The 21,966-nt window shown below is 41.3% G+C and overlaps 1 protein-coding gene across 3 annotated transcripts in view; it reads right to left on the bottom strand.

Annotated features, from left to right (window-relative positions):
- Positions 1-9,068: 9,068 nt before the first annotated feature.
- MXD4 (MAX dimerization protein 4) overlaps positions 9,069-21,966 on the bottom strand; it is an 84,754-nt gene continuing 71,856 nt past the window's right edge. For all 3 annotated transcript variants that reach the window (XM_029592295.1, XM_029592302.1, XM_029592287.1), the window contains exons 5-6: positions 13,413-13,572; positions 9,069-10,433 (exon numbers count right to left, since the gene is read on the bottom strand). In XM_029592295.1, coding sequence (XP_029448155.1) covers positions 10,285-10,433; positions 13,413-13,572 — 309 coding nt within the window. In that variant the 3' untranslated portion in view covers positions 9,069-10,284. The remainder of the gene's footprint in view (positions 10,434-13,412; positions 13,573-21,966) is intronic.

Genomic DNA, 21,966 nt, shown 5'->3' with positions numbered 1-21,966 from the left:
TTCTGGTGCAATGGCTGAACATTACTAGGCTGCTGGAAGCTTAGGCCTCACAGTGGGGGTAGGAGCATATGGCTGAGGGAGAAATTTTGGGGTTATGACTGGAGAAGAAGGCAGTTCCCCCCCCTGAAGCTCAACCTGCTGGTGGCTGAAAACATGGCACAGCTGCGAAGTTCCCTTTTAGCGGGGGGGAGTGAAATCTGTGTGCACTTGCAGGAGAAGTTGTGCTGGGCATTCACAGCTTCCACTTCCTTGCTCCCAGTAGGCCATGGTGGAACTCATCCCATTACAGCCTGAAGTAAGGAGGAGGGTGTGTGTGTGTCTGTATGAGAGTCTGTATTGTGTCTGTGTGAGAGCCTGTGTACATTTCTGAAAGCATATGTGTGTCCTTACGAGAATCTGTAAGAGCCTATGTCTCATATATAGGCTCAGGTGCACACACACACAATGTGTCTGTGAGGGAAGCCTGTGTATATGAAATAGAGTGTGTGAGAGCATAGAATGCGTATGAGAGAGTGGCAGCTAGCATGTGTGTGTGTTTGTGTAGGCGTGTTTGAGAATAGGAACCTGCATTGAGAGGGAGCACATGAGAGCCTTGTGTGTGTGTGTGGGGGGGGGGGGGGGGGGCGCGCAGGGAATGGGAGCCTCCATGTGAGAGAGGATGTAAGAGTGGGAGCCTGTATGTGTGTGTAAATAGGAGACCGTGAGAGAAAGTCTGGCGTAGCCAAGGGTGGGCTATGGCTCACCCAATCAGCATTGCCCAGTTGCAGGGCTGCCACAGGGCTCATCCTGCTGCTGCCCAAGAAGAGAAGGCCATGCTGCAAGACTGTCGTGGAGTTCATCCCAAGAAAAGACCTAGAAACCTGAGTGCATGTGAGAGAGAACCAAAGCATGTGTTTGAGGAAGGAAGGAAAAAAGACAGGAGGATAGAGAAGAAACAGAATAAAAGAGACCCTAGAAAGGAATTAGGAAAAGACAGATAAGAGAGAAAAAAAGACTGGTACCTACTGATTGTTATATGATCCCATTTTTCTAAAGGGAAAAAAAATAATTATTTTGACTTTCAGCAATTGGAATATGCCATCTTTGGGAATGGGAATGTGCATTTCTTATATATTTGAATTTTGCTTTTTTGTTCAGTATTCCACTGTTCATAGAATCTCTGGTTTCTCAGGCTTTCCATTTCAGTTGTCTGTATGTTTTTGTTTATAATTTGTAGTTCCTTATTCTGTATTGGGTAAGGGTCGATCTGTTTTGCATGTGGCTGAGGTGCAGTATCTCAGCTAGCTTGTAGTTTCTCTGTAGCGATTTTTAGCAGTCCATCTTGTTGTTTGCCAGTAGGTGGTATTAGTGTTTTAGTACCTGGTGTAATATTTGCTTTGCTGCCTTTTCATAGATAAGGTTGCTGCTTTTGGAGTCCTGAGTTACTGTGTTATTGCAAGGTTCTAGGTCTAGGGGGGGGGGTTGTGTTCGTTCATAAAGTGTTTGGCAATTGAGGGAGTTTATTTTGCTGTTACTGAGGTGACACCAGAATTTGATTTATTTATTTTGCATGCCCTAGGTCTGACCTACACCCGTTGCAAATCTTAAGTTCTTATGATTATGAGTATTGCTGTTTTATTGTAGTTAGGATGATCTTTGTGTTTTGGGAGAGGATTCATACAAGAATACTGAAAAGTAGCCTGCCTCCTGGCACTGGTATTGGAGGCGGGCTACATTTCCATGGGCCATCCTGTACAATAAATACAGATAAATAAGATATTTTTAATATTGTTAAGTGCTTGAAATAATTTAATTAAAATATTTTAAAATATCACTCATGATGCATGATGGCTGTTGCATGCTACTTAAAATACATTGTCAGGTGCATACTAAGGTATTATTTAAGTCGATAAGAGTATAACTGTAGGCCTATTGCCCATCCCTGTTAACCTTGAGAACCCCCTGCCACAAAATTCAGTACCGGCAATGCTTCTGGGCAGCAGGCTCCTGCCGGTGGGGTTATTGCTCATGCACTCAAGTTCCACAGAAGTGAGGGGAAATCCTCTTTCTGTGCCTCAGGGACTGTTCTTGCCTTGGCTTGAGGTGGGGAGGGCAGTGCTGCTGGGCTTATCCTGGGGAAGGGACAGGCACTGGAATGGGGTGAATTTTGCCCCATAGGCTGTTCACAACACTCTCTGTTAATTTCTTTTTGGGGTTTTGTATTAGTATGACTTTCTGTAACCTTAAGCATTAATACAAGAAGGATGGAGGGTGTGAAGGAGGTGCATTGGTCCCCAGGGGGCCGGAGACCCCCGCTATGCCATTGAAACAAGGGCATGGGCTTAGTACAAATTCTACATCTTTCATATAAAACTACAAAAACTGTAAGAAATAGAATCTGAGAGAAAGAGAATGCTGCAGAGGTAAAGCAGAGTTGCTTACCTGTAACAGGTGTTCTAGGACAGCAGGATCTTAGTCCTCACACAGGGGTGACATCATCAGATGGAGCCCAGCACAGAAAACTTCTGTCAAAGTTTCCAGATCTTTGACTTGGTACACAGAGTATGCCCAGCATGCCCTATACCATGCTTCTGCGCAGGGTCCCTCTTCAGTTTCATAACATAGAATTACCATAAAAACAAAAACAGGAGAAACCCAACTCCACAGGGTGGCAGGCGGGTTTCATGAGGACTAACATCCTGCTGTCCTAGGAGAACACCTGTTACAGGTAAGCAACTCTGCTTTCTCCTAGGACAAGCAGGATGGTAGTCCTCACACATGGGTGAATCCCTAGCCTCAGGCTGCTCCCCAACACAAAAGGGAACCAACAGACACCAATCAGTTGCCACTGGGCACAACCTCAGTACTGTTGGTAAGAGAGGGGGGAAGACAGCCTGAACCCAAAACAAAGATTCCTGAGGACAGACTGGCCGAATCTACTGTCACTTCAGCCATCCCTATCCAGACAGTAGTGGGAAGCAAATGTGTAGAGAGAACTCCATATCACAGCCTTGCAGATTCTCTTCCACAGGAACTGTAAATGCTATGCTACTACAATTTCACAACACTTCAAAGGATAACTATTATAGCCATTTGCATTTAGAGTCTGTCAGGGTTGGTAAAGTGGAAATGAAAATTGACATTTACATTAATTTTATAAGATTATTTGTAGATAGTTTGAACAACCAAATTTGTTGTCTTGCTCTCTACACTGAAAGATAAAATAGCTGTTTTGTAAATAGTTTTTACTGTATCTATCCCAATAAATGACTACAGTTTGCTTGTTTTAATAAAATAAATTTAGTGCAAAAACACTGTGGGTTTTTTTATGTTAGGTTTTCACTTGTTATGATGAAATAAATTCACCAAGTATAGTGAAGATTTGCAAAAATGTATCCACAACCCATACTATATAAGAAGACCAATGACTAACTTATCACATATACATACCTTCTTTCTAAGCATAAGGATGATCGATTTATGCTAGTCTATGCATGCTTTGCAAATACACTTTACAAGGTAAATGATTTAATGTATTTTCTGGTAAATGTTTTTTAACATTATATGGGAAGCAGAGGCACAGCCAGAACGAATTTCTTTTGGAGGGTACAAGGTTAAAATGGGTAGGTTCTGTGTCCAGCCCCCTGCCCTGCCTCCATCCCCCGAGTCTTCATGGCAGTTGCAACAAAATCTTTTCATTTCTGGCAACACTATCTTCCTGCTGTTTCTCTCTCTCCCTCTCTGGTTAAGGCAGGTACTTTATACAAGGGTTAATCTTCTCAAGCTGCTGAAGAGCAATTAAGTGAATAGGCTTCCAGCCTTCAGCCCAGCCCAGGCATTCCTGAACTTCCAAGAAGCTGAGAGGAGGGAAAATAATTACCTGGAAAAAGTAAACAAAGTTTTTGATGGCTTCAAACTTTTGCATGTCTGTCCCAAGGGCAGTGGTGTTTCCTCTTCAAGTTATCCCTCTTAATGGAGCAGAGTATCCTGGACTAGCAGTGATTCCAAGCTTTCTAACTGCTGCACTTTTCAAGAACTCAGATGGGACATGGCCCTGCGACTAGAGGTGGTGGCCTGAGTCAAAAGTGTGGTTACACCCCTGAAGAGCCACAAAAGAAACATGGAGAAAAATACAGAAATAGAATGACAAAAATTACAGGAAAACACCATAAAAATCTCAGGTATAAAAATTTTTTATTTTACAATGAAAGAATGATACAGCACATTACTTTGTGTGCTACAAGATGTAGCAAGCACCGTGTACGTGTATACAAATGAACTTTTACAATATTATACATCTTACCAGCCATAAAGCGTTCCTTTCCGTGTATATATATTCAAATGTCTCTGGCACAGAACCTGCCCAGTACACCTCTAGAATTGTACCACCCAATCTAACAAAGTAGCCTCCACAGAAGGCAACTTTTGTTCCTGGCCAACTAGCCTCACAAATGTCAATAGCCTCCATGACACCACCGCTTACTATCTAAATCACATACATTGACATTCCTTCATTATTGTGCTCATTCACATTTCACTGTGCCAAGTTAAAAGACTGCTATTTTGGAGTTAGACTGCTGTCACCATAGGTAATTTGTTAAGTCATGCTATGCCTGGACCATTTCAAATCCCTGATTATGAGATATCTTGGGGACAACTGATCTGCCTCTGTTAACTCATTTCCTTGTGATGTTTATGTCCCTTTATTGTATTTTCTGTTAGTCATGTTATAAGTCCAACTCAGCAGACCATTTTTCAACTGCCATGTAAAATTACTCATCAGTCTTGATTAGTTTTTATGAAGTGTTTTCAGGAACTGTGGAGAAAATAGGGCAAGCTGAACATGTTTTCCTAGGCACAGCATTTAATATGCATAAATATAATGCACAGTGATGTTGACAGCATATTATATGGCATCTACATAATGCGGTACTAAATCTCAAGAGACAGGCTATGATACTTGGCAATTCACTCATCCTACAAGGTATTGGGTTTGATTTCCATCCCAAAAGTGGTTATATCTTGTCTAATTAGAAGAGTTTTGAGGAAAACAGGAATTAGGGGCCTATTTTGAGGAAGACGTCTAATATGTACCTAGGGGAATAAATATTTTAAAAACGAGTTCCATATAATGAAACAATGAATTAAATTAATAACAAATGCAAAAGTCATCTCCATAGTATAGCTCTGTCTGTATTAGGGGTCCAGCTTTTTTTTTTTTGACTGAACATCCTTGCCCATGTCTAGAGACAACTTTACATGTCAAAGGAATAATCTCTTATTATGACAAGCTGCCTGGGCCTCTTTCTAACAAATAAAATCCTACATGTAAGGAATGCATTTAATCAGACTAAATCCAAACTGACCCTAACTGAATGTGATTTTTACAACTTTGTTAGAAACAATCATACATGTTTAGCTATATTTTTGGGATCATATACAAAACTGACATTTTAAATCCTAAAACATGGGCAAAATGTAAACTGATTAAAATATTGTAACTATGAAATTTAAAACCATAATTAGTTATATTTACTGATAATGAAAAGATTAATTTTGTATGTGTGTATACAGCTGCCCATAAATATGACAGGAGTATCAAATGTAACTAATAGCAAGTGTTTGAATTAAACAGTACACCAGAAATTGTTGTCAAAGTTACTTAAGCCTAAATGAGTGCTCTCAGGTATACATTTTTTCAATTATGACATGTTTAATTAGTTTCATATAAATTAAAAAAAAATAAAAAAAATTCAGGAATTTTTAGAAATTTGATTATTTTACAGAAAGTACTTCTTTAAGTTAGAATTCCTGATTCTGTATTATCGTTCTTGTAAATTGTTTTAATTACCAATTTTTCAAAATAAAATTGCAGCAGGACATCTGAGGTTAAGTTTCTTTTAACGACAACTAGTAGTATTATCTCCCTGATACCATGCTGGGAAAGTCTTGTACTATTATGCACATATATTCCTTGTGGCTTGTGCATGTACCAAGAAATGTTTTATTTATTTAGCAGAATCTTACATTTACCACTAATTTGCCATGCCCAAAAATGCAAAAGCATATCTTGCAACCATTCTACCATTTACAAAACCAAAAGGAAGAAACTTTAACTCAGAAATTCTAAGTAGTGTATTAGTAAATTTAATTCAACTAATATTTTCTCCCAACTTGGTTTATTTACATTACCAGAAAAAAATAAATTTAAAAACACCAAATCTAAACCAAAAGTTTGTTATGGGATTTAAGACAGCAGTGCCTTTTTAGCAACACATGCTATGCAATTTTAAAACATCTTTCCTTGCCACTTAATATTTCAGTATTTTTTTTTATTACTTTGATTTATTTATTTGAACATAAGAAGTTGCCATACTGGGTCACAGCGAAGTTCCATCAAGCCCAGCATCCTGTTTCCAATAGTGGCCAATCCAGGCTACAATACCTGGTAAATACCCAAACATTAAATAGATCCCATGCTACTAATGCCAGTAATAGCAGTGGCTATTCCCTAAGTCAATTTGATTAATAGCAGTTAATGGACTTCTCCTCCAGAAATTTTTTTAAACCCGGTTACATTAACTGCTCTAATCACATCCTCTGGAAATGAATTCCAGAGCTTAATTTTGCATTGAGTGAAAAATAATTTTCTCAGATTTGTTTTAAATGTGCTGCTTGCTAACTTCATGGAGTGCCCCCTAGTCTCTCTCTTATCTGAAAGAGTAAATAATTGATTCACATTTACCCATTCTAGAACTTTCATGATCTTAAAGTCCTCTATCATATCCCCCCTCAGCAGTCTCTTCTCCAAGCTGAACAGCCCTAACTGGTTTAGCCTTTCCTCATAGGGGAGCTGTTCCATCCCCTTTATCATTTGGTTGCCCTTCTCTGTACTTTCTCCAGTGCAACTATATCTTTGGAGTATGTTTTTTTTTCTCTGTCAGTCTCAATAGGATTTTGGGGTGCCATACTGCCTTCTCACTATCTGCCCCATGCATCTGCAATATCCCCAAACCTCTCTAATGACCCTTCCTGTTTCTCCAAAAGAAGCTTCCATTCCATTTTGCAGAAAACAAAACATCTAAAGAGCTCTTCTAGCCCTATTTAAAATGGGATCCTTGATAAATGTTCTTAAAATGCATTTTTCAACTAAGTGAGTAACAAGGAAGTAAAAAAATTGGCTGAATTACTTGCTGGGACAGAGGGCCATGGTGTGCCTCATCTTGCTAAAGTTGAGGAAGAAAGAATCATGCTGCTGCTTTAATTATTGTATCACAAAAGATTACCATATTCATATCTCTGCATTGTTGACTAAAAAATATATGCCTGCTGGGGTTTGTCTTCTGAGACGAGACACTTCTTCAACTTGGCATGATTAGATGGATTCTACATTTTATCAAGCTTCTCCTAACTTCTTATAATTTGGGTACAGGTGTACTACTAAGTACTACAAAGTGGTGTTCTGTTTTTTATTTTAGATCTAGAAAATGGTGTATGTAACCAAATTACTTTCCTACTGCTCTTTGGCTTGATAAATGGGTCATCATAACATTTTCAAAACTCTAGTAAAGGAAACTTACTTTTGATAGCGGCTTTTATTGATCTGAAAACCATGAATGACTGGTTCACCACTTTCATGTAAGAGACGTTACTGTCTGATTCTGGTACTTAGGTCTGATTTCCTTGCTATAGGTTTTATTAGGTTCTGTGCAAGAGCTGCTTTTCATGAAAGGAAACACTTTATAATTCATCAGTGTGTTTGTCTTATAATAAATGAATAGCAAACAAATACTAGCCTTTTTCCTAACAGTTCTATGTTACTTGATGTAAACACTTAATTGTTCCATGATTAGGAAAATCAGTAACATCTGCACCAAAGGAACTAGTAATTTATGTTGTCTGTCACCTAACGCCAATGGAGCATTCAACCTCTTATAAGACCACATTATTGGAGGCTGATCCACCAAAAGAGCCTTTTCTGATGAATAAATACCTGACATTCATTCACATAAAAGGTCTGAATCAGGTCCAGTAAGAATATTGCTGTTTTCCCCAAACTGAGGATGTTAGTAATATCCAACATAATACCAAAGCCTACATCAGGGGTACTCAAACCAGTCCTTGGTGCCCCCTTCCGCCAGTCAGGTTTTCAGGATCTCTCTAATGATTATGCATAAAATGTATTTGCATGCACTAGCTCCTATTATATGCAAATATTTCTTATGCTTATTCATTAGGGAAATCCTGAAAACCAACCTGTGGGGGGAGGAGGCCAGACCATTGATTTGAGCATCCCTGATCTACATCACAGGAAAGGTTTTCTTTCTAAGCTGCCAAAGTTTATAACCCAGGATCTTACCCCAGATTCAGAACTGGGATGGATCTCAAACTAGGTTATGTAAATTAAAATATACATGTTCCTTGTTTGCACTTTTGTTTACTACTTAGCATTTGCCAACAGGAACATTAAGCTGCCACAAATGTATTCATATATCTGTTCACGGTGATTTCTAAGCTCAAGTAGGGATAACTGTACACAGATAAAAGATCTGCACCTGCTTTGATATTTATAATCATTTTAAAATGTCATAACTCCCAAAAATGGCACTGCATTTTAAATTCTATATTTCTATGCATCATTTTTGTTTTGTAGCTATTTCCTTTGGTCTCACAGAGACTCTGGCTTTGAGTTAACAGAAAAAGTCTGTAAGCTAAATATTCATAGAAAGGACAAGCTTCAGGACTTTCTCTTCTCCTCAACCAAATTTTCTCAGTGGTACTTAATAGCCATACTGGAGTTCATTATGGGAAAACTTGAAAATTCAAGAAAACTTCTCTGGGGGCCTAGCAACAAATGAGAAAATAATCTATAAATGAACAGGAGAGGAGATTACAGCATTAACTCTGGGTAACAAATCCAAGTTGTCCTTTAAACAATGAATAAGGAGAAGCATACATAAATGATCACCAAGGCACAATATGACAAGGGTGAAGAGTCCCTGAGACTCCGGTCTGGGTCTGTACCATTCCCCTCCCTATACAAGTACATGAGAACATTTAGGAAAATATAATACAAAATCTCTTACAGGAAATATAGACTACACTTGCTAAAATCACTTGTCTAAAAGTGTTTAGAGCCTTTTGACTTCTTTTCTGTTTTTTTTTGTTTGTTTGTTTTTTAAAGACCATCTTTAACAAATAATGCAAAGACTGGTCCATTTTTCTTACCCAGCAAGCCATGCTCTAATGACTTCCTGAAACTGAGGTTGTATAACACAACTTCATAGTATTGCTACAGTTCGTGTACATAGGTTCTTTCTGACCACGTTTGATGTACACCAACTATGCTGCTGTAATTTTTTTCACACTTTTAGGAAAACAAAATGCAGTTAGAGTTTGCGACAGAAAAAAAAAATAAACTGATCAACTCTGCTCTAGCTGAATACTGTAATTGTAAGCCATGCACGCTGTAAAAACTGCAGTCACAGCTGTAAATATGAAAAAGAAAACAAGCGACACTAATTTCACATCTTTGCATGTGACAAGATACCTAGGAAAAGTCTGGAACTAAACTCTTTTAAAAAATAAAGACAAAGTCTAACTTGCCATTGGTTGGCTGATGAACAGAAAAGCAAAAAGGAAGCTTATATCATTTCATATGAAGTTGTCATTAGAGCTGGCTTTTTTTCCCCATTTTAATGTACAGTAGTGACTTATTAGTCTGACCTTGATAAAAGATCACTTAGTGATACTAATTTTGAAGAACTGTTTGCTTCTCAAACACAACTGCCAAAATTATTAAGGCTGCATATTTTCAGCCTGTTAAAAAAAAAAAAAAGTATTCAACATGTTTCATGGAGAACAACCCACATGAAAAAAAAAAAAAGGGGGGGTTTCTTCATCAAACTAATTGTGAACCATTAATACATCATATGTTTCATTTACTTTTTTAACATTTACATTTTTTGACAAAATACTCATCATCAAACTTTTTATACCATTAAATTTCCAGCAATTAAATTTAATACTTTTCTTTAATGGAATGATAAGATTGTAAGTCTGGCAAATGCCAAGCTAGCTTTTAAGTCACAACTGTACCTAACCACAGTTCTCTGCATTAAAACCACGGTTTGTAATATCCGATACTGTGGTTACAGTGCAGGGGACCATGGATAAGAAACCTCACTTTTCATAGTAGTAATGCTGGGGTTTCCTGGAAGAGTGGCAGTTAACACCTCTGGAATATTTTTCTGTAAGTGCCTTCAATTAGATAGATGGTCCTGAGTTGATGCCATGTCTCAGGCACTACGACAGCCTGGCATTAAGTCTGTGGGAATGTGCATAGCCTCCATCACTAGAGCCGCTTTGCAAACTGTAAGGATCTTCCACATCACTGGCACTTCCAACACTGTCCATTTCACCTGGAGTAAATTCCATTCCTTCAATATCTACTTCTAAAATAAGATGCAAAAACAAATGAAAAAATGTTTTTATAAATATTTTAAATGTACTTTTTCAGCTTATTTCTAAAGAGCACTGTCAAAATAGATACATTTGCACATACTTTTATGTTATTAGGAACTAAAATGGAAAACATCAATTAATGCCTGGCTCCATTACTTCGTATTATTCTGTGCTGCTGTGTCTTCCACGAGAGACATGGTATTTATCATACTAAAGCCAGAGTGGTACTGAGGAATTCTAAAGATGCCAAATCCAACCCAGATGGCATACTTGGCAAAAAACAGATTTGGGGACAAGTCACAATTAATTAATTAATTAATTAATTAATTAATTAATGTTGTTATTTTGAGCTGTGACAAATCACAATATACACTGCTAAGATGCAATGAAACTTCATGAAGGGAGGTCCACATTTATCAAAAGTACAGTACAATACCTTGCAATGTTTATCCTCTGCTCTTTATGGCTTCAAATGGTAAATATAATAATCCCTCTGAAGTTCATTGCCCCTACATCTATACCTGATGCCTAATCTCTGTGCTGCCTGTCATTTCAATCAAGACTTCCATAACACTGCTTATATAAGCGGTGAAGCTGTTAAGAACCGCTTCCATAAATAAAAGGGATTAGCAATTCATGGTTTGAAATCAGCTAGAAACTGATCAAAAGTTTATATTAAATTAGGAATATTGTGCTTTTAACCAAAAGTTAGTGATGGTGCCTGCTTATGCTAACAGGATGATATATAATCCAAATGAATGGGGACCACTGCAAGATTTTTTTTAAAATCATAATTCAGAAGACCTGATCCTCCTTAACACCTAGCTCAGAGATTCCCAACCAGCGTGTCATGGCAGGAGTGCTGACAAATTTTTGCTGCCACTAGCAGCGAAAACAGGACCTGCCAGAGCCGCCGGTAGAGTGAAGAGCATGGGTGGGACACCACCGCCTACAGAAAACTCTTTCTTTTTGCCCTGCAAACCCCTGTTGTGATCACCTCCCATTGGCTGGGGGAGTTGGCAAACTGTCTCTCTTACCTGTTGCTGCCTCCTCTTCTGCCGGCTTACCTCTGAAATTGGAACCATACAGGGACTCATAAGCTCACAAGGCCCACACGATTCCAACTGCAGAAGGAAGTCGGCAGAGGAGGAGGCAGTAAACTCTGCTCACTGACTCCTTTAGCTGGAGGTGAGAAAGGGAAGAGAGGGATAAAGGGAAAGATGACGATTGTGCCAGGAGGGTAGGGGAGGAAGATAATTGCCCTGTGGGGGAGCTGGGAATGGTCAGGGCTGAAAAGAACTGGGTTGCCCCTGTCCTTACAGATGCTTAAAGGGAAGAGAAAAAGAGGGAGACAATTCTGGGGGAAGGGAAAGGAAACAGACGAAAAGAGAAGAGAAAAAAAAGAATGATACCAGGAAGGAGGCAAGTGGATCTTGAGGGAGAGGAAAAAAAAAAGGAGAGAGTGTGCCTGGAGTTAGTGCAAGAAGCAGGAATAATGCTTGGAAGGAGGAAGGAGAGGAAAAGAAAAAGAAAGCAAAAGAAAAAAAAAAAAAAAACTAAATCACTGTGGTCAAAGGGTAGTGGATTGGGGCTGGGCCCATAGATAGAAAATGAATTCAGCAAGATCTGTCACCCTATGGGTTGGAAATTTGCTACCTGAAGTAGAGTTCCAGGTAAGTAGAGGTAAAGACTAAAGACCAGCTGCTCCCATGGTCACAGAAGATAAGAAATCTGAGCATCTGGTTATAGATTCAGAATGGACCATGAAAAAACAAGTCTCAGTCACCACTCAGTTTCTTCGATTTATGGGTCATTAAGTCAGCTGTGGCTATATCTACCTAACAATGATCAAACTGCAGTAACCTGGGCCTTGATATTATCTACGGTAGATTATCATAATGCCATTTATATAGGATTACCGTAGAAACAGCTGAGATGCATACAAATTATGCAAGGGATCATTTTTCTCCTTTAAGTTCTTTACATTGGCTTTCTATTGATGCCTGAGTGAAGTTTAAGTGATTATGCTTACACTTAAAATGTTGAATGATCTGGGTCCTCTCTATTTACAGAATAAATTGATGATTTATGTGCATGGTTGCCGACTGCGGTCAGCACAGAGGAAATTTCTGAAGGTTCCTGGATTAGTGGATGTGAGACTGTCATGAACATGAAGAAGGGCCTGTTCCATAGTTGGACCTCAGCTATAGAATAGTTTGCCTGAAACAATGCAAATGCAGAAGGATTATCTGCAGTTTAGGAAGCAAAGTCAACGCATTTCCTGAGGCTGGCTAGAGAGTGAGGTAGTAGAAATAGTTTAGTTTAGTAAGAGGCAGGCAGGTTAATGTGAAGTCAGAAAACCTGAAATATGATGGCAGAAAAAGACCATACAGCCTATCTAGTTTTCCATCCACACTAACTTCTCAGCTCTATAATCCCTACCATTTCTTCAGATTTATGAAATAACTGAGAAGAACAAGGTGGGGAGGGAAGTAGAAATGGGGGCAGACTATTGTCATTATCTTTGTATTTTTTTGTGAATGTTGTACATCCTGGGATGATTTTTTGTATTGCATAAGAATATTCATAAGCTTTCTCGGTTGGCTGCAAATCATCTTGAGTTAACCAAAGACAAGAGGATTCAAAAGTTGCCATAAATAAATATATGCAGACAAAAATAAAGGGCAAAATAAAACAAAATACAAACATAGGCCAAAAAAACTGGAAAAGTTTCCTGGCTGTTGCTTTAAGCTTTCTAAATATTTTCTAACACAGGAGGTGGCTTATGCTGGAGTTTCATCTGATAAATTCTTCTTTATTTTCTAGTTTATAAATATAAATTTGGAACTTTTTTTTAGTTTTAGCTTTTAATTACTCTTATTAAAATATTAAGTCTGGCCTGCCATGACAATGTGACCTGCATGGTGGGTGGGCGTGCAAGTTGAGGCGGTTTCTCTGCTCTAGGTTACCTTGCTCTGAATCAGTGGATATTGTTGATCCCATACTGTCAGTGCGAATGCGTTCCAGGCCGTGCACGGAGAGTTGTTCCAGTCGGCGCTTCAAATAGCGGTGCTCCCGCTGCAGCTGTTCTTTAATATTTAGAGCTTTTCTATCTTGTTCTTCCAATTTCTATGAGCAAAAAAGTGGAAGGGGAGGGTGAGGAAGGCACTGTATTACCATTTACTGAACAGGTAAGGTTGCCACACAATACTTTCTGTTCCAGTGTTTGGAAAGCGAGATGGATTACAAATACTGATGCCACCTGAAACGGAGAGCAAAAGGAAGGTGTGTCAGGCGCTCTCCTGTTTCATTGACGAGGTATATTGGTATAGAAAAATAAAATAAAAAACTCGATTGTTAACAGTTTGAACTTTCCCTTTCGTAGCTTTTCCCAAAGTAACTTTCAAAACAAAAATCCAATGGCCTGGTTCTTGTAGTGTGGTGTACCTGGTCTTCATTTATTTAGTCTTTTCATTTTTGTTCCGGAGCACAAAGGATGTTGTAAGGCCCCTCCCACCCCTAACCTCTGCACCAGTATTTCTTCATAGAGTAGCATAAAATTAAGGAGGACTAAGACAGGGGTAGCCAACCTTTCTCACACCAAGAGCCAAGAAATCAGAACGCACAATACCAAAGAGTCTCATGGCTTGTTTTCTAGAGAATGTGAGGAGGTGGGTTCCCCACTGCCGCGTCCCAAAGACATGACCGTTGGGCATAGATGCACTCAATTAATTTCAGAGGAACATTTCCAGTCTAGCAATGAAATGTAAAGAAACTACTGTTGCATGCTATAAACATGGAAAAATGCCATTTCTTCTTTTCTTTTATAGAGACAAGGAGATTTAAGAAAATGCCAACAGGAAGTTCACAAGTCACTAGAAACCAAGCTACAGCACACTTTGTTTTGTGCTGTCTTCTCCTTTCTCCGTGGATATATCAAGCCCACTGATCAAATGTAAACAAATTATCCAGCTGTGGAGGAGGCAGCATCAGAAACAGAATAAATAAATAACTCAGATTTTTAAATGGCTTGCAGACTCCATGCCTTTCTCTTGCTTTCAAATTAAAAGGATGGCAACAGTAAGGAAGCAATTTTTCTACAGGTGGTGAAATCTACCTCCCTTTGAATTTGGAGGATGCTATTCATTTATTATTGATCGTGAGATAAAAACTTCCAATCTCCCAGACCGTACATAATTTAGGTGTTCTCAGACTCATCGCTCTCTATGCAAGGAGAAATTACTACTTACCTGATAATTTCCTTGTCTTTACTGAAGACAGGTTAATCCATGATCAGTGGGTTATTCATCTCTACCAGCAGATGAAGATGGAGCAAAGCTGACCTCAAGGTATATATAAAGCCGTACACTGACATCAGTTCACCAGTATTCTTACCAAATTCGTTAACACAATAAAAGACGGCTTCTTTAAACTTCAAGTGCTAAAGAAATTAAAACCCCTTCTCCATGTCAACGACTTTCATACTGTCCTCCAAGCCACACTGTTCTCAAAAATAGACTATTGCAACTCTCTGCTCCTAGGCCTCCCTATGACCACATTCAAACCTCTCCAAATGCTCCAAAACACAGCAGCCAGAATCCTCACTAATACCCGCAGGAAAGAGCACATTACTCCCATCCTCAAAGATCTCCACTGGCTCCCTATCCACTTCAGAATAATTCACAAGAGTCTCACTATCATCCACAAGGCTCTGCACAACCAAGACACTCACTGGCTAAACGGCTCTTTACAATACTCTACATCTAACAGACCCATCAGATCCGCTTACAAGGGATCCCTCCTCACGCCATCCCCCAAGCTGTTCCACCTCACTTCGACCAAGGAACGTGCCTTTTCCTTAGCAGGTCCCAAGTTATGGAACTCCATGCCTCCAGATCTACGCCTGGAACACTGTACTCAAACCTTTAAAAAAACAAAACAAAACAAAAAAAACCCCTAAAAACATGGCTTTTTAAACAAGCCTTCACTTAAACCTCCTCTTAGCCACATCCCTCATGACGAAGCCTCTTCCCCCTCAGCCTTAATTATGATTTCCCTCCGCCTTCACCTGTCTTCCTCCGCCGCCTCCCCCGTTTCCCTTTTTTCCCCCTTGCATTCTTAAGTAAACCTTCTCCTTTTAACTTACTTATAAATCCCCCCTCCCAGTAGCCTGTTTAAGCCTTCGTGATATAGCAGACAGTATCTAAGCTCTGTATATAAACACTGTATCTAATCCTCTGTTACTTAGTGCCCCATACATAAACCACCGCATCCTCCCACTGTATATTACCATTAGACCTACAGGGGATTTGTCCTCCTCGGCCAGCCAATCAATCGAATTATGTACCATTTAGGCAGCCCCCTCCGCTATACCCGTTATCTGAATCTATTTCTGATTCCTTCCACCTCCAAGTTATTTCCCCCTATTTATTGTAACTTTTTGCCTCTGCTTCTTTGTTAAGTTACCTGAGTTTCATGTAAACCGATGTGATATTCATTTGAACATCGGTATAGAAAGGTTTTTAAATAAATAAATATTCTCTGCAAAAGCCAACTGTGGACAACTAAACAATGCATGATCATAACTATTAACAGATAACCATTCAAGCACTCAGTTAACGGGAAAACATTGAGCTCAGACAAGAAGTGTAATATCACTAATCTAGGGACTGGATCCGACACTTACCAGTAATCCCTGGAAACGCAGTCACTCAGGCCAAGGGAGGGAAGGTGGATTAACCTGTCTTCATTAAAGGAAAGAAGTTACCAGGTAAGTAGTAATTTCTTCTTTCTTAGCATTCAGACAGGTTTAATCCACAACCAGTGGGATGTACCACAGCTACTCCCGAACAGGGCAGGAGGCTGCCCATGGTCTGATTAACACTGCATGTGCAAAGGCTATGTACTACCGGGCCTGCACATCCAGGTGGTAAAGCCTGGAAAAGGGGTGTAAGGAGGACCATGTCGCAGCTCAGCAAATCTCGATATGAGACAACAATCTAAACTCCGCCCACGACACTGCCTGAGCCTTTATGGAATGAGCCCTAACCTGACTAGGCAAAGGCTGCTCAGCATCCACATACGCAGTCATGATAACCTCCTTAATCCAGCGGGCTATCGTAGCCCGCAACGCCACCTCACCCTGTTTACCCTCACAGTGGAGTATAAACATCTTCTTGAGAGGTTTAGACACCTCCAAATACCTCATAAGCCGCTTGACAACCAAGGTCCATAACAGACTATATTCATCCACATCCCTTACAAGTGTCGGCAGGGAAACAGATTGATTTAAGTGAAAATCTGAGACCACCTTCGACAAAAGTGATGGAAAAGTTCACAGTTGGACCGCCCCTGGAATCACTTGCAGAAATGGTTCCCAGCAAGACAGAGCCTGCAGTTCGGAAACTCTATGCACAGAGGAGAGGCTACGCAGTGGTCAAAAGGTGAGACCCGCCAGAAAATCCAGCACCAGGTTAAGAGTCCACAAGGGCACCAGCAATTGCAAAACGGGACAAATATGCTTCACCCCTTTCAAGAACCAGGCCACATCTGGATGGGCTGACAGAGGTTCACCATTCACCTGACCTTAGAAAAAGAGGCAAAAGCTGCCATCTGTACCCTAAAGGAATTAAGGGCCAAGCCCTTAATAAACCCATCCTGCAAAAAAATCCAAAATAAGTGGGATCTTAACCAAATGAGGATGAACCCCTTGGTTCCTCACACCAAGCCTCAAATGCTCGCCAAACCCGAACATAGGCTAACGAAGTGGAGAACCTTTGCGCTCATAGCAAGGTAGAATCACAGCAGTGGAGTATTCTTGCTTCAACAACCGAGCCCACTGAAGGTCCATTCCATAAGACTAAATAGAGTCGGATCTTCATGAAGAATAGGCCCCTGCTGTAGCAGATCCCTGTGGACCAGTAATCGAAGAGGAGAGTCCATCAGGAGCCTCCACAGATCTGCATACTATGGCCTCCTGGGCCAATCTGGTGCCACCAGAAGCACCAACTCCGTACGTCTCTTGATCCTCTGCATCATTCTGCCCAACATGGGTCACAGGAAAAAGGCATACAGAAGCTTGCCTTCTAGCCATTCATGCACAAGGTCATCAATGCCCAAGAATTCAGATCTCTCCTATGATTGAAGAAGCGAGGAATCTTCATCAGCAAGTCTAGAAATGGGAGGCCCCAACAGCCCACTATGAGCTAGAATGCTTTGACAATTCCCATTCTCCTGGATCCAGACTCTGCTGAGAAAGTTGGCTCATACATTGTCTTTTCCTGCAACATGTGAGGCTAAAATTTCCTGAAGATGAACTTCTGTCCATTGCATGAGTTGGGCTATGCCCTGCGATACTTGCTGGCTCTTGGTTCCTCCCTGATGAATGATGTAAGCCACTATTGTCGCATTGTCAGACATCATTCAGACCGCTCGACCCTGCAAACGGTCAACGAATCACAAACAATGCCAACCGAACAGCACAGGCTTCCAAACGATTCATGCTCCAGAGAGACTCCTCCTCTGTACTCCAGTGACCCTGCACCATCAACTCCTGACAGTGAGCCCCCCAACCCTGGAGGCTTGTATCCATTGTGAATACTAGCCAGTCCGGTGTTCATAGGGAAACGCCTTTCCTTAGATGCTCTGCTTGCAACCAGCACTGCAGTTGTATGCCGATCTCACCAGTAACTGAAGCCGTATCGAATAGTCCTGAGACTGTGGACTCCAACGTGCAAGCAGTGTGCGCTGAAGAGGATGCATATGCACCCTTGCCCATGGAACCACCTCTAGGATGGCTGCCATCAACCCGGGCACCTGTAAATAAGACCACATCATTGGGCTTATTGTTTCTGTCAATAGTCACATCTGTGCCATCAGTTTCTGAATGTAGATCTCCAGCAGGAATATCCTATCTTGCTTCATGTCGAAATGAACACAGAGATACTCCAGTGTCTGGGATGGCTGCAGATTGATCTTGGCCAAGTTCACCACCCAACCTGGTTCCTGTAGTAAGGAGATTGCCTTGCACAAGGCCTGAAGACTCTCTTATGTTCTTGGCCCAAATTAGCCAATTGTCTAAGTATGGGTGGACCAGAATGCCATCCTTTCTTAACACTGGAGAAGGTTCTGGGTGCGCTGGCCAAACTGAATGGTAGCACTCGAAACTGATAATGTTGCCCCAAAACATCGTAAAGCAGAAAACCACTGATGCTCCAGCCAGATGGCAAAATGCAGATACACCTCTGACAAATCCAGAGACATAAGAAACTCCCGACTGTACTGCCATTATCACTGAATGTAAGATTTCTATGTGGAAATGAATCACTTGCAAATGATTGTCGACTCCCTTGAGGTCCAGAATGGGGCGCAGAAACTCCTTCTTGGATACAACGAAATAAATAGAATATTGGCCCATGTCTTGTGACATGGACCCTAGGATCATGGCCCACAGGCTGAGCAGCCTTGACAGTGTACACTCCACTGCCTGTCTCTTCTGTGAAGAGCTGCAGGGAAACACCATGAAAACATCCCGAGGAGTGCTGAAAACTCCAGAGTATAGCTGTCTCTATCATCTCCAGAACCCACTGGTCTAACTTGTTCTCAACCCACCTCCGATTAAAAAAAAAAAAAAAAAGGAAGAAGGAGATTGCCTCTCTCTCTCTCTCTTATCTCCTATTCCCGGGGGTGGGTCGGCACACCCTCATTGAGGGGGGTCGGGGGGCACCGCTGCTCAAGCCCACACCCCGTCTGGGGTCCTCTGAGAAGTTGCTCTTCTGTAGGGCCAAAAACATTTGAAACCCCTAGCACGACCTCTCACATCAAACGAGCGTGGCATCTTCTTTTTATCCTTTGGTAACCGAGGAACCTGGAACTCACCCCACTTATTGACTATTTTTTTCCAACTCACTCCCAAAACAAGAGTGATCCTTTAAAAGGCAATTTTGTAAGATTAGACTTTGAAATTGTATCAGCCAACCAATTCCTCAGCCTTTGCTGATGCCTGGCTGCTATCACTGAAGCCACCCCTCTCGCAGAAGTGCAGACCAGGTCGCAGCCCGCAACTGCCAAAAAGGCGGATGCCGGTTCCATCACACCAGTGCATCCACTTTTGGAAATCGCAACTGTTCTCTCGCTGCCAGATCCAGGGGTTACAGCGCTTCCAAGGCTCATTCCCCTTTAAAATTAGCTTCCGGGGTGCCCCATTCAAGATCAATCAATTTTTGAGTAGCATCCATAATGAGAAAGAAACATGATACTTTAAGCAAAGAAACTAAAATGGGATTCCTTTTTTGGCTGGAATCAGCACCCGGCACCCCAGCATCTTCGTGTCTGAGAAATCAGAGCTGGCAACTCATCTCTATGAAAGAAACCCAACAATACAGCTCCAACCCCAAAGGAATTTCCCTATCCTCCCGAGAGTAAGGATCGCTTTCACCATCCGTGCCATCTGGATCCGCATCAGCGTGACCCGCTGCAGGTCTAGATGTACTCTAATGTTTACCTGAGGTACCAGGCATGCTGGGATCCCCAGTCTATGGTCCTGAACTCTTAGGTTGGGCTGGCTCTGCCAACTGTGCTTGAAAAAAAGGACTGCAGGCCTAGGAAAAAATTCCACCAAGGAAATAGCAGAAAGATCCATACCAAAACCAGGGGGTATCAGTCCTGTGCCCACCGAATTACCTTCCCCTGCTGATGAAGCAGTTAGGGGAGCCCCAAAACCAAGTGAAATTTCTGACAGGTTCCCCTCTGGTCCCATTCCCGTATTATGCTGGGAAGGGCCGGGCTCAGCAAAATCAGCTGGAGACAATTCTCCTTGAGTCTCCAAGCAGAGCTGACAAGTTAGAGGGGATGCCAAGCTGAGATGCCCGAATATGGCAAGTAGCTCAAAAGGTAAGGCACTTAGGCTTCTTTGCTCCCAACACCATGGATAAACACCCACTATCAGCATGTTTACAAAGGCGTCTGACAATTGTGTGCCCAACTGCCCGTCCACACAAGCGAGCCTGGAAAGGGTGCCAAAAACAAATTCTGTCCAATAAGCACACGCTATGGATGCCCAAAATTTAGGCACCCAATACGTGGTCCAGGTAGGAGCCCACCTGAGCGCCCACCCGGACACACAAGCGTGAACAGATATCAGACACTGTTTCGCAGCAGGCTTGCGTGTAGAAAAGTGACCAAACGCTGCCACAGCCTACCACATGACATCTGAGCAAAGCCTGAGAGAGGGGCCTAGCTAAAAGGCTATTCAACCAGCCAAGCTGCCACACCTCCCCAAACTTCCCAGGAGGCAGGAACTGACGTTGGATCGGCGCACTGAGGCTCAGAGCCCAGGAGAATGGAATCCCTAGAATTATCTCCCCTAATCTTTTTTTTTTTTTTAATTATATTTACTCTTTACCTGACCTCAGCCCATCCCAGCCAAGTATAAAGTTGATTTCGGCTGTGGGGGGGAGAGGGCAAAGGCCTTCACTGCCACTCTCGGCTTCCTGCACCCACTAGCCTCTCGGCTGTTTCTCTCTCTACAGCTAAGTTCATGCATGTAACAGGTACTCTAGTGAGGGAGGGATCCACAGATATCACATCAGGAAAACTCGACCGAGGGAGGGACTATAAGGTATCACCACAGGAGAGTGGGGCGAATTAATTTCCTTCTTTCTCCTTCTAAATTTTTTTTTTTAAGCAATCTCCAGTAGGGAGATGCATGTCCACCATCTGCTGAGATGGAGAATACTGGCAGGCCGATGTCAGTGCAGGGGTATATATACCATGATGTCAGCTTTGCTCTGTCTCCATCTGCTGGTAGAGGTGCATAACCCACTGGTCATGGATTAACCTGTCTGAATGCTAAGAAAGCACATGTTGATTCTCTTTCCCGTTCTCTTCTCTTCAAACTCCTCCTTCTTAGACATCTTAAGCTTCTATTAGATTCTATAATCATTTATGTTTTCTAGCCTAGATTATTGTAATTCTCTGTTAACTGGCCTTCCTTGAAGACTCTTCCAGTTTCTGCAAAACTCGGCTGTCAGTCTCCTTTCCAATATGCCTATTTGTGAGTATATTACTCCTGTCCTTCAATCCTTACACTGGCTTCCTACCTCATTTCGAATTCATTATATAAACTTGCAATCACTGTTCATACCATGCTTCACAGTATCTCCTCCGTATACACCAACCCGATCGCTTCAATCCTCTAGTCAATGTCTCTCCTTGACATACCTTCAGCAAAACTTGATCACCTTGACGAAACTAGAGAAAGGGCTTTCTTGACAGCTGCTCCTACCTCTGGAACTCTCTTCCTTCCAATCTGAGATCCATCAAAGACACTAAGTCATTCAAAAAAATCCCTCAAAACCTACCTTTTTTAACTGGCTTAAAACATCTCCAAGCCAATTGTGTCCCTTTTGTTGATTTGTATTTTTAATTGTTATATGCGATTCAGATTTTTTACCTGAATATTTTGTGTGTTTTATTGTAACCCACTCTGAACTATGGAAGGGCAGGAAACAAATATTTTAAATA

This window comes from Rhinatrema bivittatum, chromosome 1, assembly GCF_901001135.1.
Source record: "Rhinatrema bivittatum chromosome 1, aRhiBiv1.1, whole genome shotgun sequence".
Lineage (NCBI taxonomy): Eukaryota > Metazoa > Chordata > Amphibia > Gymnophiona > Rhinatrematidae > Rhinatrema > Rhinatrema bivittatum.
The sequence above is the reverse complement of the archived record's forward strand: the minus strand, read 5'-3'. Positions and strand labels throughout refer to the sequence as shown.